Source organism: Carex rostrata, chromosome 3, assembly GCF_964058835.1.
Source record: "Carex rostrata chromosome 3, lpCarRost1.2, whole genome shotgun sequence".
NCBI lineage: Eukaryota > Viridiplantae > Streptophyta > Magnoliopsida > Poales > Cyperaceae > Carex > Carex rostrata.
Genome location: NC_135920.1, coordinates 8,546,131 through 8,564,824, shown reverse-complemented (window position 1 = coordinate 8,564,824; position 18,694 = coordinate 8,546,131). Strand labels below are relative to the sequence as shown.

At 33.9% G+C, this 18,694-nt stretch overlaps 1 protein-coding gene across 1 annotated transcript; it reads right to left on the bottom strand.

Moving 5' to 3' along the window:
* Positions 1-7,612: 7,612 nt before the first annotated feature.
* LOC144551293 (ent-copalyl diphosphate synthase 1-like) lies at positions 7,613-18,515 on the bottom strand. Its single transcript, XM_078299209.1, has 15 exons — positions 18,335-18,515; positions 17,748-17,858; positions 13,786-13,877; positions 13,401-13,704; positions 13,091-13,274; positions 12,627-12,841; positions 12,328-12,448; positions 12,121-12,233; positions 11,689-11,915; positions 11,269-11,384; positions 11,089-11,187; positions 10,732-10,992; positions 9,256-9,400; positions 8,912-9,136; positions 7,613-7,992 (listed from the first exon to the last, which is right to left on the bottom strand). The coding sequence occupies exons 1-15, from the start codon at positions 18,441-18,443 to the stop codon at positions 7,771-7,773; spliced, it is 2,544 nt and encodes an 847-aa protein (XP_078155335.1). The 5' UTR covers positions 18,444-18,515; the 3' UTR covers positions 7,613-7,770.
* Positions 18,516-18,694: the final 179 nt, after the last annotated feature.

Sequence of the window (18,694 nt, the reverse complement as noted above, 5' to 3'; positions counted from 1 at the left end):
TGAGATGATTTGTACTGTTCTATGCTTGAACTACCGAGGAATCCATAAAGACAACTTATAATTGTTTTTTTTTTCCTTTCTTAAACCAGACAGAAGCTGTCAGGTGGATGCAACTTATAATTGTTACAGTTGTTAGAAAAAAAATATTAAAAAAAGGTTCTTCTATCGTTCTTGTTATGAATAAATTACAGTGAAAATAAAAGAAATAAAAATGAACTAAATAGATACTTAAAAGGAAATAATTTTTTTCTTAATTGACGGAGAAAATACTACTAAAACTGTGCTGAATTTGCCTAAAACAGAACAGTTTCGTCCAACTTAGGTTTGATGATTCAAGTTGTATCGAGGCATTAAATCTAATATTGAGGATATACAATAATTGTTTCCAAAGAAATAACTCAACAAGTACCGATCATAACTAAACTATGTCAAAAAAAATCTAATAACCGGTTAACCTGCATTTGAGGACACTATTGACAGTCACTGACTTGATCACATGGCACACCAACAATTTAGGCTTATCTCGATTTATTTAATTTACAATTTTTTTTGTCAGAGTCCTCAGTTTTCTCTCTTTTAATTGACTACCAGCAGTTAAAATATGATAAAAAATTCTGTACAGGTGATACTTAAAAACGAGTCACGCCACGAACCAATCGAGTTGTTACAAGATTGAATACCAGAATTCTGGTATCACATACAAAATAACTTTTTAAATTCTAGTATCACATACAAAATAACTTTTTACAAGTTCCTTTACAACAAACAAAATATAAAAATCCTAAGAGCTAGACAGTAGCAACATTACGGCCCATCATACGGAAAATTAACAGTACAAAAAGTAAGTTATCCAAAGCAAAGTCATCAACCAGTCATCTCACTTCATTATCATTCTCAATTTTCTTCAATTTGTCCAAAAGAGTCTGTTTCACACCAGCTTCTACCACCTCTCTGCGTCAGTACTTGCCCTTTGTATCTAGTGGCACTTGTATTGGCAGATCTTTCCCCATCACATCTTATCATAAGGGTAAGTTTAAAATAGGAGGAATCATTTCTAGATTTGGACCAAAAAATCACTATCCAAGTGATTTTGCACCTGAATTTTCTCAGCTTTACAAGAATCCTATAAAAACATAGCTAATTTCTTTCTGACCGTATGGTCTCAAGTACAACTAGAGGTGCTATCGGGTCGGGTCGGGTCGGGTCCAGATACTATTATATTTGGATTCATACTCTAAAAGTGTTCGGGTCCGAATTTCGATCCATATACTTATTTGTTTCAAATCGGGTCGGATCCGGATCTGGATACCTATCTACCTATAGATATTTCGGGTCCAATCTTTCGGTTTCGGGTAGATAGATACCCATAACTTGTTTGTAGATTATCGGGTCCGGTTCAGATACGGAGCGGTTCTGGATCTAGAGCGGATATATGTCACAACTCCAAAATATTTGAAAAATCATTTACATTTAAATATAATTATAATTTCTTAAACATCTCATATCACAAATCATTATAATATAAATTAAAAACTACTGCAAAATAAAAATTATACTATTGATCTTGTTCATAAATAATAAAATATAGCATGTTACATAACACAATAAAAATAATAACTCCAAATTATTAGTTATCTATCTAAATTAAAAAATACTATCATATTGATTCAACATTTGCAAATACTTCTTCCATACTACATTTTTTTTTTCTTTTTTTCTCATTAGAGTCTTCAATAATATTTTGTGGAACTTGGATAACATTATTTTCATAATTTGATTGTTGAATGTTTAGAGTACTCATGGTGTAACAAAAAATATTGAAAAGTTTTCTTTTTTGGTTAATAACTTCCTGAATTCAGGAGGATGGAGAGAAATAACTTTTGAAAATAAAAATATTGAAGAAGAGATATAATTTTTAGAAAGTAAAATATTGGAGATGGTGATTTTCTTTTCTATGGTTAAAAAAAAAATCTATGAATGGAATACTAATAATTTGTAGAAAGGACATATAAACGAGAGCAATAAATTTTTATTATTATGCAGAGGATATTAAGGCAAATATTAAAGGATGTATTCATACCAATAAATTTTATTTAAAAAATTAATGCGGCTGTTACGAAAGGAATAAATTTGACATCCATCTATGTGTATAAACATAGCGAATATGTAACTGCATTATATTTTCTCACATTCAAGTTGTGAAAAAGTACTGGGCTCACCACAATTTATGCAAAAATTAATATGCAAAGTTGTATTTTTTATATATTAATAGTTATTAATATATGTTTTATTGGGTATTTATACTGGTATCGAGTCGGATTCAGTTATAGGTCGGATAATTAAATGAAACCCATATTCTACCCATTACAATATCGGTTCCGGTTCGGATCCAGATCGGATATTAAATTATTAATTTTGTAACCGTACCCATAATTTAATCGGTTATATTTTTTAAACCATACTCTATCCAAATTTATCGGATCTGGACCGGTTCTAGATCGGATCCAGTTCGATTCCGAATTAGATCCGGGCAATCAGGTAAAAGTAGCACCTCTAAGTACAACAACTCTAAAAACCACAAATCCTTTTTAGTACCAGTAAACTCAATATCATTACAATTTGCTACCTAATTCCAAATATTAATAAGCTACATAATAAGTAATAAAAAGATCATCAACAGATCGATTTATGTGGACCACAAAAAGGACATGGATATACACTTTGCCAACCTCTCTTATCTTTGCTTGAGACTTCTTTTGTCTATAAAATTTTAGCTTGCCAGATAGAATCTATGTTAGGGTTTGTGATTCCACCAAACTCTTAACCATTTATAAAGTAAATTAATAAACATTAAACAGTAAATATTACCTGACTTGTATTCTATTAGAAGTTCATTGGAACCTTCATATAATCATATATCTGCAGAAGCAATTCAAGTTCATTTTCACATTTCCATCGTCTGAGTGGCATTGCAAGCTCAAGCTTATTAAAGTGATTATAGACATCTCTTTGTTTCTTTGTCAGACGATGATAATGACATGTAATTTACTTTGGAGAGGGTAATATTAAATTGTGCGGATTTAGAACAAAAATCTCAAAGCCCAGGTGTTAGGTGTTTTGGGTCTGCAATCTCGGCTAACTAACTTTTATTCTATATGCATTTTGTTGGGTTTCAGGCCCATATATTAGGCCCAGAAACCATAAAGAAGGAAGCCGCCCACTGGATGATCCTATGTTTGGGTATCCAGGGGCTTCAGTTTGCGAATTCGCATCTCCTGAAATATCTCAAATTTTGCAATAAAAATTGTTCAGATCTCAAAGCACAGTTACTGGTCCCTTGAATTTTAAATAGGCACCAAACAAATTTAGTCCGGCTTTAGATTAACTGAAAATTTGAGATATTTAAGAGAGATACGGACTCTAATTAGTTTGCTGGGGTTATACCTGACCATGTAGAATTCAGATCGGTTTTTTTTTTTTTTTTTAAGGTTGTCGGTAACGATATATATTAAAAGAAAAGTATTTACAATACACTCTAGCTAATTGAATTTAAAGCTACTTATTAAATAAAGCTGCCAGAAGTACACAATACTCTCCTTCCTGATCTAACAACCCTTTCGCACTCCTATAACTATATAAAGAGTTCCTAGTTATGCAAATCGGTTGTGGATTCATCTATTAATATTCTCACTGTCTTGCTCGTCCCAGAGAAAGTCCTTATGTTCCTTTCTTTTCAAAGTGTCCAACATCCACCCGCCCAGGCCATGTCCCATGGCTGCCTAGTCCTTCCCTGTAATGAATTACGGCCGCGGAGCCATGCATCCTCTATGTTCTGCTCCGTGCGTGTTGGAACATTAATTTGGGCACATAACCCTTGCCAGAATCTCTTAGCAAGCAGGCAGGACCACATGATGTGACCCGATGTCTCCACACTGGTACTACTGCACAGTTTGCACCCCATGTTAACCTGGCAGCCGCGTATAATTAAGTTCTCCTGCATGAGTATCCTATCTAGCAACATTAACCATATGAATACCCTGACCTTCATTGGTACCTTCAGCTTCCACAACTCCCGGTGGTGTGCTGACTAAATACCTGTGTTGTGCAGGGTCATGTATGCCGATGCCACCGTGAACATGCCTGTGTTGCTCCAGCGCCATACTCTTGCCGGCTGACCTGCTTGTACCCTGAGCGGACTAGTGTAGAATGGTACCAGTTGTGGCAGGTCCTTTAGGAAGAATGATTCTGATGCCCGCTGGGTGAGGGTGTTCTCGTCCATTATTCCATAAATGAGTCTGAGAGTTTGAGACCATTGGCCTTCCGGGTGAAGTTGTAACCACCAAATCCACTTCAGTAACAGGGCTTCATTCTGGCGATCTAGATCCATAATGCCCATGCCCCCATTGGACTTTAGTGCACACGTCGTCTCTCAATTAGCTAGAGAATTGATACCCTTACATTCCTGGATTCCCCTTCATAAGAAGCTTCTCCTCATCTTGTCAAAGTGTTACCACTCCCTTAGGCATCCTCAAAGCCTGCATGAAATGGAGTGGTATTGCTGACAGTACAGCTTGACTAGTGTAATGCGGCCCCCGTACGACAAAAGATTGGCTTTCCAACCCTCGATCCTTTTTCTAACCACTTGAAGCATAGGTTCGAAATGCACCTTTCTCGGCTTTCTGATTGTGAGCGGCAGACCCAAGTATTTCAACGGTAGTTGAGCCGGCTGGGATGCCAGAATTCCAGACACGACCTGGATCATGTTTGGGGAAAGTGCTATTGGGAAAAATGCACTCTTGGATCTATTAATCTTGAGGCCCGATAACTCAGCATAAACCGACAGGATCCGGCTGATGATGCTTAATGGGGTTGGATGTGCCTCTGAGATAATCACCGTGTCATCTGCAAATTGGATGGCCTGTGTCTTGAGGAAGACATGCAGTCCCATTGCTGATTGAGCATTCTGTAGGAACCTATTTAAAGAATCAGCCACGAGTATGAAAAGCATAGGCGACAGCGGGTCACCTTGACGCAGGCCTCTCATGTGTTTTATTGGCCTTGTCTGCACCCCATTAACTCTGACTGTTGAGGTTGATGACCGCAGAATAGTCATAATAGCCGATAGCCACTTAGGCGGGAACCCTCTCTCAATGAGCAGGTTGATCATGAAGCACCAGTCCACCGTATCAAAAACTTTCTCGAAATCCACCTTGTAAAGGACCGCCGGTAGTTTTTGTTTGGAGCAGAAAGTCAATAGTTCTCTAGTGACAAGGAACGATTCCATCATGGAACGGTCTTTTACGAATGCTATCTGGTTCATGTCAACGAGCTCCTCGAGGTGCGGTTGTAGTCTTTTCGCCATTAGCTTCGTTGCAATCTTCACCACCGTGTTGATCACGCTGATCGGTCTGTAATCTGTAATTTCGACCGGAGAGGATTTCTTGGGCAATAGCGCGGCACAAATCAAACTCCCTGTATTCAAGAGGTTCAGTTATTGTATATAATTAATGGTTATAGATACTAAACGTTTGTCAGATCGCGGCTTCCTTTTATAATTTTTTTTGGCTTGATTTATGCCGCCCTAATATTGATTTTTGTCCTGATAATTTAAAATTGTGGAAAATTTAAGTTGTAGCTTGGATAATTTTTAGACGCACGAGAGGTGTTTGAGAAAGCTAAAATCAACCCTTTGTAGTCTATTCAGCAGCAAAAAAAAAAATTCTTTGTTTTTAAAAGGTTAGAACTATTTTTTAAGGGTCTGGAAAGCTGAAACTTTTAAGCCTTCCCTCTTTTTTTTTCTTTTTTTTTTCTTTTTTTTTCATATTCCTTTTTGTCTCAGGAAATTAAAATTCTTTCTTCATATTCTTTTTTTCTAATAATATATGGATGAGAGTGATCGCACTACCCATGCATCTTTTAGACTAAAAAGAACACTCTGCGAGATAGAAAGGCTGGGGCTCTCTCTGCTCATCAATCACTGGATATAATGTGCTGGCTTGTTCTCATAGTGACATGTTTCACACCATTCACCATTGCTTTTCTTAACAGAATTACTAGCTTTACACACACACACCCCTCACCAAAAAAAAATAAATAAAAAAAAACAGCCTAAGGTCTTGCTATCTGTTATTTCGTTAAAAACTTCAACCTACTATTCGGTTTTCTTCTCTATTCAAAAGTCAGGTTTTGGTTAAACAGTGCTCCCTTCTGCGCAGATTTAAAATAAAGACCTGTTAAGCTATCAAACTAGGGCCGGCGAAAAAACTCGTGGCTCGTTCAAGATAGACTTGGAAAAAGCTCGTAATTAGCTCGTCATCAGCAAGTTCAAGCTTGACCCAACTCAGCTTGTGCTGGTTGGCTCGTTTCAGATCGTTACAAAGAGAAGATGAAGTTATTTTCTGATTCTTTCACTATCCCTTTTTATGTCTATCATGAGAGTATGAAGTTCATTAAGAAGAAGATGAAATTCTTTCTCAATTGTGGTATATGCGCGGAACATCAAATCTACGAAAATCTTTGATCTATGTATGGCTCACAGTTTGAACGAGCTATTAACAAACTAGCTCAGTTCCGCTCGTGATTGACTCGCATTCTGGCATGAGATCAAGTTCAAGTTTTGACTAACTTAGCTCGTTGACAGCTCAGATTCAAAATCATAGGAAAAAAAAAGATGACAAAGATAGTAGTAGTTCACTAGTTCGAAGTAATTGGCAATTGTAGTAACCTTAGCAGACCATACCATCTCATTGGTATGTAACATGCAAAGTAGCAAGACTCGGGATATTAATTAAATCAGTTTTATACAATTTTAGTTGAAAAAATAGAGAAAGTGACACTAATGAAAATAGCATGATTAAAAAAAAATTTAATTTCAATAGTATATGGTGATGAGTATACACCGAAAGCTAAATTTGAGACATAATTATAATTTTAGCGTACATCTAACTTTTGTAGTAAACATTATAATTGACTGATGTAGTCATCTAATTTAGCGTACATCTAATTAAAATAGCAAGACTTCCTATTATATATTGTTGATATTTTGAAAAATATTGTTCATGTACTGTGTTTTCAAATTTTTTTAGATAAAATGCATATTAAATTTTAGTTAATTTAAAATTTATCTGGTCATCATACATCAAAACTTCACTTTTAATATTTTTAAATTTATTGATGAAAGACTAATTAAAGCATCACAGATCAATCCAAATTTACTACATGTACTATTTAATAAATGAAGAAACATTAAATTAAATTTTAATTTTTGAAATTCAATAATATTTAAAAAAAATATCAAATAAATATATAAAAAAAAAAGTTGCTTGCATGCTAGCTAGAATTATCCAATGATCAATTTGGACCCGGCTTTTTTTTCAAAATATATTGTCTTTCCTAACAGGTTACCAATTCACATTCTAATCCAGTCATGGGCAGGATACTCCGCTTTTCATTCTTTTCCCATTTTCATAAATTATTCTACATTGATAAACCCGAGTTAATTTGCTCAAAGATTTTTTGTGACGCGGTCAAACGAAAAAAATGTACTCGCTGAACCAATTAAACTAGCTAGCTAGGAGCATACAAACATATTATATAATAGACATAGCACATATATTAATTTTATTTTCACCAATTTAACAGTTACAAGAAAATGTTCCATAAATATCTAGTACTCTTTAATTGTTCTATAAATAAACCCCATCATTTCTATTGAAAGAAAAAAAGAACTTTTATTATTTTGCTATACCCTGTCATTTTAGATAGTTGGTTTTACTTAACTTTGTCAAAGAGGACCATAGAGACATGCTTGTCAATGGTAAGAGGAGAGCAATGAGCTAGATAATAGAAGCTTTTGACAACACTTAGAATGGTTCCTTTGGTGTTGCATTCATGAAAATTGGGGCTTTCAATCAGTAGTTGGGCTAACTCTTGCATTTCTCTCTCTACTTCCTTGTCAACTCTGATTTGGTCTCCTTGTTGCCTGGTCAAATCCTACACACACAAAAAATAAAAAGGGGGATCTTATTAAATACCTTAATTATATATAAACCAGTGTAACTTGGAACTAACAATTAAATACTGAAAATAAGGCTTGTAATAAATTGTGCACAAGTAATTTTTGTTTTGTTTTTGTTTTTGTTTTTGTTTTTATCATGCATTATTTCAGTTGTCATATTGTGACCATTCATGGAATGGGTAATCTGACAATTGGTCCCACACTAGATTCCACAGAAGAACCTAAGTTTATCATTTGGAGCATAATCATTAAAAGTGGTCAACGTCAGACCCTATTTATACATCTTCTCTTTCAAATATTTTATTTAGTTCAGCCGAAAAGAAAAGAATATTTTCTAGTTCAGCTTTTGTTGTCTAAAAGAGATAAAAAAGCAAAACACTTTTGCAATGCTAGTTGCTAGGTCCCAGTGAAGGAACTGATTTGCATGCACTCGATGCTTTTCCACCGAAAAACATTCTGACAGTATAACACACTTCAAAAAAAATTGACCTTGAATTATCACCAGTCATACCAAGCTGGGTCCGTCCGGTACTGGTTTGGCTATGCCGAATAATATTACCGTCTATTTGATCGTTTTTACTATACAGCTGAAGGTACCTATGAAGGCTTTAATAGAAATTGTATAGACAAACTGAATTAACTTAAATCATATTGCAGAGTGTTAGCTGTCTGTATACATAACTATTGGTAGTACTAATTTGGAATAAAAATATGAACCAGTAATCGAGCAAAAATTACTGTGATTAACCGCAATTATGTGTAAACTAATTAAAAAAGGTTCCTTAAAAAAGATTGGTAAATACAGCAACAAATAAAAGTGATGGCCTAAATATGATGCAAAACTTGAGAGACTTCGCCATTAAATAAATAAAATGACAAATAAACAAAAAAAACAGAACATGCCTTGGACTGAAGTGTTATTTGATGAAGCCAGTAGCAGATTGAAGCAGTGAGTTGTGAAATCTTTGTATAGTTTTCACTTACAAATCTGAGATCATCCCAACCAAATCGCCCTGCACATATTTCTATTGAATTAACTAAAAGTAACCCCTTTTGACCTGTAGAACTCAACCTGTTGTCGGCTTCACCGCCTTGCCATGACAGAAGCCACTTCATCCACTGCAAGACAATGAGAAGAACTAATAAGAAAATATGGTGTGGCAGCATGATGTAATATTTCTAATTTACCACTTACCAACCTGAAAAATTACCATAATAAAAAGGTTGAATAAACTTACAGCATGTCTTAAATAATGATAGGTGAATTCTTGCTTGCCCTGATTTTGTGATAGTGAGGACGACTCCGAAGACATGAGTTCTAGTGTTTGATTTAAAGCAGATACCAACATTAAACAGTCTTTTCTCTTGTTGTGCTCTTCAATCCTGCAACACAAACTTTTTTTTTAGTATATATGCTAGTTAAATGATGAAATTATGTTAAAATACCTCGCAAATATTGAATGCGATATATTTCCAATTTAAAAAGCAAATAAAAAAGCGTAATAATATATCGCAAATATTGAATGCAATATATTTCCAATTTAAAAAGCAAATAAAAAAGCGTAATAATTTATTGCAAATATTGAATGCGACTTCGAAGATTTTCTGAGTTTAAACAGTCATCACTGGTTCTTAGAATGCATACTCTCTATATTTCAAGTCAATAACTCAGATGATTTTCTTCTGATGGTAATTCAAAGATTGTGAATTATGTATCATTTTCTTGATTGAGAGAACTGCATTTTTTTTTTCCTTTTTGCAACTTAATGAAACTGTACTGTAATTTCTTTAACAATTATGCTGTGAATAATATTTTTGGAAAATGAACAATTAAACTTTTGTTTAAAACATTCATAAAAAATACATGGAAAATGATAAGTACATCAGGTTTCAGGTGAAAATTCTTCCGTACCTTTGATCTTTTGAAATAAAGTTGCTTACATAATCTTAGTAGTCACTAGTTCTTTGTTATGCTAGTTAATTAACTTGGTATTAGAAAAAAATGCTCTAGAGACAAGATAGTATCTGTGTTATTAATTATAATCCACCAGACAAATGTTGTGTGGCCCTAGAGGGACACGTTAGGAGAACAAAGATAATATGAAGTAAGAAAGAGAGTATATCTTTGCCGCTAACCATCAAAAAAAAAAGAGAGAGAGTATATTAGTTAGTCTTATGGAATAGAATCGAAGAAAAGTTCAAATTAAACTAGAGAAGAGATACCTCACTTCTCTAATTCAAATGTTGTCAATTTAAGCTGGGATTTTCAACTTATGTAATAGTGATGATCAGAGACAGGGGAATCAAGGCATTTCTTGTACCTTACACTACCTAACTGGTCAGAATAAAGTGATATGACAGTTGAGTTGACTCCTTATATGTAAAGGGTAAATACTATTTATATATATAAAAAAGATTGAGTTCTCAAGCCTAGCTAATTGGAGGATAAAGCTTTTGTGTGTTGGAGCTTCTATGATTACTCAATTGACCTAATTATTAGTACGTTTTCCATTAGTCATCTCTCTAAAGCTGACAGGAAAAGGTGTCCTTATATTGTCAGAGTAGATTTATTTATGAAAAAAGTCGGTATATAAAGCACAAACTGATATTTGCTTATATGAAAAAGGTATGTACTTGTATATTTCAATGTGATAAAGCTAGTATAAAACATAAATTGGCTCAAATGAGTTTTATAAAGTATAAACAGGACATACTTGATAAAACATTCAGGAGAGCTAATATTGGAACTCTTTTTCCCAAGAAAATTGAGAATGAACTCATGTAATTTTCCCGAGAAGCAACCATCGTCAGTGAAGAATGAAGTGATAGCATCAGCAAGTATAGAAGTCCGGACCCAAGTAAGTCGCTCAGGTACTCGTTCTGGTTCAAAAATTGAGGATGCTGCTAAAAAATAATCCCTCTGGAGATCCTTCCTCTTCGCATTAAACCTCTCTAGCTCTGTTTCCTTGTACCAGCTGTTACAAGTTATATGCCACACCATTGCCAATCATAAGCAGATGTCATATAAATTCAATTTGCAAGCATTGCTTCGATTTGAAAAATAATTTTACCTTTGCAGGTTATGCAACTCAAGTTGATGTACCATTTGACAGTGGTTAAAGTCCTCTTTTGCTAACTCTAAATAGAAATCGTTGCTAACAAGTGGCATCCTACCAACAAATAACACAGAATGTCTAGATGTCAGCAATAGCAAAAATGTATGTTTAATACATGCAAATTGCATAAATTACCTGTAAAGAGTTTTCCCTATCCAAACATCACTGCTGCCTCCATATTGATCCAAGTACATCCTTGCTTCAACACGCGGTAGACTTGCGTACCATGGGAAATCCAATGCATATTCCACCTGCATTTAATTTCTTGTATAAAGAATCTCAACTTTACTAATAAACGCTATCATAATGCTTCAAAGGGTTTTTTTTTCTTTAAATTCATTAAATTTTTCATCTGCACAAAATGATTTTTCATGTAAATGGTTTGCAAAACTATACAAGATTACAAAAGAAAATATTTGGTATAAAAAAAAAGAAACTTTGTCCTCATTTTGAACTATTTAATAATGAAATCAATGCTGAAAGCAAAATGATGTAAACTAAACATTGCTCAAGTTCTCATTCCACATAAAGACATTTACAAGTTCATTTACCTACCTCTCCAGGGAGGTCCTTTGTAATAAACCATTTGTCTCTTAGCTGGTCCAAAGCTTGCTTATGTCTTAAGAACTTGCAAGAGAAGTTCATCGCCTGCTGCAAAATATCTTCGTCTGGAAATATGATCTGAGCAGCCCTGTTCAAGTTATAAATGCCGGTCACAGCTTGATTTGACTGCCCTGCAAAGCAGATGAACTCTCCATCCTTCACAAAATGCTTAAATACACCTAAAATTAATTCAACAGTAACAACAATATTGTTAAGACACAACGGCAGTAGGTATAATTGGGGAAATATTCGAAGATTTGTTGAAAATGTATTGATATTGGTAATTTGTACCCTTACCACATCCCTCTTTTAGCAAAGAAAAGATTTGTAATATAGAAATAATGCAAGGAAGTTGGAAACAAGCCACTGTTTGTTACCACTTACATGGAGAGACCTCATATCCATGCAAACGAAGGAGGCGGAATGCCATTGACGTATCATCAATATCATGTACTCTCGAATTCCTTGCCCAACATATTCCTTGATCACTCCAAGATCTGTTATATACATGCTTAGATCATTAGTATTTGAGTTGCACAAAAAAAGAAAAAAAAATTAATGATAAATATTAGGATAAGAGGAGCTATATACTTATGGACATAATCCAACAAGCTGACAATTTCAGTTCTGAAGTACCGAGAGATGCCAAGGCGCTCCAATCTATCAACAACCCATATGTGTTCAAAAAGATCAACTGGATGAACATTCGGAGCTAACAGCACAGAAGGAAAAAGGAAAACAAAAGAAAAATACATTGTTACTAATTACGAAGGTTGTCAAATGAAAATTTGCCAAATTATATGTTTTAAGTGCATGATGGAAGACATTTGCTTATAAATTGTGGTACATATCAACAAGTTAATATTTTATAAACAATTAATATTATTTACCTCCTCCATGAAATCTATTGACAATTTGTTGAAGATAACCAAGGCATTTCTCATCATTTGTCTGGATAGCAGCATATGCAGTAGCAGAAGGAGAAAATAGAAAGGAGCCATCATCACATTGGAGCTTGAGAAGTCTTTCCCAATCTAAATTAGGCATCCCTTCTAGACTATGAAGGAGTGTCGTTGGCACTTCATGCATAACATCTTTTGGGATCCTATTCAAAATGCAATAAACAAAACAAAAAAAAAAGTTTCAAAATATTATTGTTAAAGATTAAATTTTTAGACATCTTGACACCAGTGCGTAACCTGATCAAAGTGATAATAATAACTTAATTGTAGGCATTCCAACATCTTGCTTGGTTACTAGCTCAGTCAAAACTTGAATGAGTTTCTTGAAAAATAAACACCTCAACTAGATCGTATCTTAAAACAATATCTATATATGCAAGGCCTCACTGAACCTCTTAAGTTTTATGTCTCTCATGGCGTTTATATTTTGCAGGATGGGATCGTCAAAGGGCACTTCTAAGCCAAGATCCTTCGCCATTTGCATTAGAGAAGGGAACGCAATCTCGAATCCTATAGGCATAAGCTCAGGTGCTTCCTCTGCCAATCTACACATGTTCTCACGAAGAAATGCCAAACCTAACAGAAAACACAAAAATTTCCTTGTTTGTCTTAAATAAATAAAAACTACAAACCCACAGGTGCTAATTTATGAATATTAGACCAAATATATGTGATTCCTTTTATTGAATTGGTAGTCACTACCTCTGTTACGACTTTCAGGGTGAATCCTCCATGAAGTTAGCACAATGACACATGCAAGAGTGTTGATCATCCGATCATGTGCTGAGAAAAAATCTGCATCGCCCCATGATCCATCTAGCAGTTGATTGGAGACAATCCATTCAATGGTTGATGGAAATTGGGGACCTTCACCCCCATTGATGTCTTTTATCAACGCAACCCATGCTGTGTCATATGCTGAGATGGTAATTTCTCCATCATTAATTGATTTTAACATATCCTTGATTTTATGAACCATTTCTGATAATTTTGTTCCATCTGACAGCTGCAAAACAATGTATGGAAAAGCATTTCTTATGGAAGTTATAATTTTGTAAAATAAATGAGTTTTAGAATAAGTAGCCACCTTTGGTAATGCCTCTGTTTCTTCATCGGTTGGAAGAGTATCCAGCAAAGATCTAGCAGCTGCAACACCACTGATGAATTGCATTCTGTGACCTGTATATAAAATCTAATAAAATGGGTATCCATGTACATGACACTTAAGTATTCTGTAAATTTGTACAAAACTGAGAATACCCACTACTTGAGACATTGTGAATCATAACATTTGATGATCAACTATTTAATGGTCAAAGAGTGATTGGTATTGAGAAATAAGTTTGTTTTTATAAACAATTAAGAAGGAATTTGAGAAAGAAAAAAGAAAAAAGAAAAAAGAAAACAGAATACTCTGGAAATAATAAGGTCACTATCAATTGAGTTTTTAAAGTTCTATGTTCACATATATCATGACCATATAATCCGGTATTTAGAACCACCACTGTACGCTAAGCATCATTATCGAGCCCTTGATGTTAAATATAGGCAACATTACAGAGTCAACAATCCAAATTAAATCAACAATAATGTCTAGAAACTAGACATTTCTAGAAGGCTATTATTTTTTATCTGAAATATTTCAAAATATCTAGGACCATTGTTATTTTGGATAGATATTTCAGAATAATTAATTAATTCTAGAAGTATAAATAGGGGGGCCTTGGCTCTCCAAGCAAAATATCAAGTTCCTCTTTGCAAGAAAGAGTACTAGTTAGTCAGTTTGGAGATTTTAGTAGAAAGGGTTTGTATTGTAAGATTGTACTGTTTGTAATATAATAAAAGTATTATTTGAGTTTTTATTTGTCTCTCTACTCAAAAAGTGACAAACTTGTGACCTTTGGTTCAGATTTAATTCGACAAAACCTTCTCTTAGTCCAACTTGTATAAATTACTATTTTAAAAATTGTAAGCACTCGAATATTTTCACAAAAACCCTGATGATATAGAGATGTTTCAAGAGTGCGGAAAAAAAATTATACAAAAGATTATACAAGAGATCTTTTTTTCAATTACCTGAACTTTGTTTTTGGATGTTTAAGAACCTTTAATGTAGTGGAGATTTTGCAATAATTCAGTGCTTGGCTATGTAATTAGTTACAGCTGAGAGTTGATGCTTTATTGGGTGTTAAAATTCAGGGATGCTTTCTTAAATCGCGATTTACTTTGATGCCGAGGACCCTGCCTCTATCAAAACTTAGATTTCAAACGATGATGGTTCAAACTAGATGAGAAATGTTAGTGGGTCAAGTACGTTATTGGTCCATGTTGAACCTGCTAGCAGAGCTAGCGGGTCAGGCCAAATGCACCCATTGAGTCAGCTATCAAAATTTGGTACACAATTTTGTACGGACCATTACACTTATATATTATTTTAACAATATAGATCAATGATGCATTGGTAAAAGATATATAAACATTGGAGGTTTGTACCCTTTGTTCTGTGCTTAATTGTTCATATTACTAAAATATACTAAAATTTATTTGTATAGAAATTAGAGATCTAGATGAGGAAGAAGAAGTGTAGAGTTCTGGGCTCCTCTGGTAGAAATTTACTCTGTTCCTACTTGTAGGGTCCATATGTCAGTGGCTTCTCATAAAAGATTGTGTGAGAAAATCGAGAATGGAAAACCTGGAAATCTACTAGTTCCACACTGGAGATAGTTCTCCTCCTAATATCATTTTGACAATTGTAAACGTGTGTGCCATATGAAACGATTTTAAGCTCCACCGTGAATTGCATGTACAAGACAGGCGCTGTTGTTATATATTTGCAACTCCCGACTCAAAGACACCTAACAAATAAAATTGCAACTGTCTACGAGTAACTAAAATAATTAGGCTTAAAATTATGACTTGCTATAATTAGGCATTTGTCGCCAGGAGCTTGATAACAATGCAATCACCAACGCAGTTCAATGATAAGATTTTATTTACTTGCAATGATGACATGACAATCTGCATAAAATGTACAACAGAATTACAGAAACATAATCCGCAAATCATATTCTTCATATTGTGGTCCAATTATCTGGCTATTTATTTGATTTTACTGAAGTACAATTTCTGAATCATTGCAGTCTAGAAAGTATGATAACCATGTTCTAGCTAGGCAACACGTTGCTTGTTATACTGTAGTTAGAAAAGCGAAAGAAGGAAAGTGAGGAATCCACATCTATGGAGGTTTATCACAGGTTGGCATATATCATGACCATAGATTTTCAATTATCATTATATATAAATCAATTGAGATTTCTTCAGTATTAATACATCTTTTCCCTAAATTATCTGAATAAAAAAAAATGATTGTTTCACCCAATCATTGACACAGAATGTTGGAATAGAGAAAAGAAACTAGAGTGAATTTTGGAGTTGCGGGGCAATACGAAGTTATTTTCATTTTTTTTATTATTTTTTCTAAAGTTTTCACACGATTTGCTCCATAATCCAACACGCATGCCTTAACTTTGAAGATCAATTATTTAACCTAATTAATGGATTAGTTCACATAGTTTAAATAATAAAATTTGTTCTATTATTTGATATCACAATACTAATGACCCTTCTACCTTCAAAATAATAATTCTAGTACATTCAAGTTCTATTGTACTTCAGTATATATTTCTGACTAGCTTTGAAAAAATCGTCTTGAAGTATATGTCAAACTAAGATGTTAAAGATTTTTTTTGGTGTTCAAAAACACAAACTAATTTTATAGGTTATCATTTCAGTCGTCTAATTTTCTTATTATATTACAAGTGGATAAGCTACTATACACAAAGCAGCATAAGAAATTTGTTTGTTGTTTGCAAAATGCATGCAACATTATCAGATTTTTTTTTTTTTTTTTTTACTCCGGAGTTATATTCACTGAAATTATCAAAATGTTCCTAGCGATTTTTTATGATTTAATTTGAAATATATAACTGATTTATCCAATTTAGATCATAATACATTTTTTTTTTCTGGGTTTTTACTTTTATAGAGTGAAATGTCTTTTAGTAACTTCTTGTAACTTCCTTCCGTTTCCCACATCTGCAGCATTTAATGAAGAAATTTGAATTTATATAATTTTAATTAGTGAATTAATTACTGAAAAATATATCCCTACTAGTATTAAAGAAAAATAATTATTGTGTTTCTTACTTTCTTATGATAAAATCGTAATAACCACCAAAAATTAAAGTTAAGCCAGGATGTAGAATATGGTAGAGCAAAATTTAGATGATACTTTTTCAATATAATTATATATAAGTATGATTATAGAAGCACTTTCTACAAATATTTGGACCAGGGGTGACCCCTGCCAGTACGTGGCTCTACCATTGCCACCAAGTAATTATTGGTAAGACTAATTGATACATCATAAGACTCGGTGGGAACTAAAACTATATCCCTTCATTATTTAATTTGGATGTACCGAAATATTAGAAGGTGAATAAAATTTGCTCATGCACTAGAACTACCACATGAAAATGCATGTTTGCTTCCGTGCATAATTATTCATCAGCAATATTGGAATGCTTACAAACATTCCTCTACCTAATGAAACGGATAAGAATAATTGAAAAGGAAATCCTTACACTAAAAGATAACAAAAGCTAAAGTTTTTGCCTCTTTATTCCTTATGTTTCCTTATAAATACAACAGTTGATTTTAGATAATTGTCTGTAATATGTATTTGCTGATTATCTATTTGCATTAGAATTTTGGAACAAAAATCAAAAGATTAATAAAGAAAAGTACATTAGAATGGAATATTATTAAGCTAACCTAATTATAATATCTTGAAATTTGTAGGCATACGTTATTACACATATATATGTAGGGTATATTCTAGAATTTAGAAGTTGATATATATGTGAAACGTGTCTCCTTTGTAATAGTAATGGAGAGGATATATAATGAAGAAAAAAAAAAGTAGAAATGAAAAAAGACAATGTGAAAGAAACAAAGAAGCACAAGGGAAGCATGGATGAGAATAGGCACCTTGAGTCCTGATTTTGGATAACGCATGTTGCTGCCACTGGTTGTTACATTTACAACAACTGCACCTCAATCCTTTCCATACCTTCATCACTGCTTGCTCCTTTCCATTACCTGCACACAATTATCACGCGCAAAAAAAGTTTAAAACAAAAGAAAAAAGAAAGGCGATACAAACTAAAAAAATTACATAAACTCTCCCCTCCATTTCATGACAAACGGAGATCCCTTTTGATCAGCTTTGTTATTTCCAAAACATTTCTTACTTTTTTTTGGTATCAGATTTTTGATAAAATCTGATGTTTACGGAGAGAGGTGTTATTCTGCTAATCTGGACCCAACAAAATACCTTTCTCACAACAGTGTTGGAACTTAGAACCCACTAACTCATCTTTTAAGAGCAGTTATTCCTAAATCGGACCCCTAGCTATCTAGTGACCCCAAATATATGACCCACAGGAGAGATATGGAGAGAGAAAGAGAGGCAATATGTTCTTTCATGGAACAAACACAACTTTAAGCACCACTTAAGCATGTAATTTTAACTAAGTAAAAAAACAAAGATGAAGACATGATCACTAGGTTGGTACCTAAAGGGAAAGGTACTGGTGGTACAAGACCATGAAGGCGGTTTGATCTAGAGAGACTGAGTGGTAACGATGGTTTGGACGAGGCCATGAAGGCTGATGGTGTATGCATTTAGAGATTAATTAAAGGTGGGAGAGAAAGGGTAACACGAAACAACGAGAGGGGGGGGTATGTATATATATATGAGAGAGAGGGTTATAGGGACTCTATACGCCCCTACAGCGGTGGTGGCAAGTGGCAGATAGAGGGGTAAGGTTAACAGAGCAGTTTTGCTTCGTACAGCGCACGGACCAAAGAGTTAAAACAGCGCTCCATATAACTCGTGCGTTGCATAAGTACAATCTGTTCTGTCAATATATTAA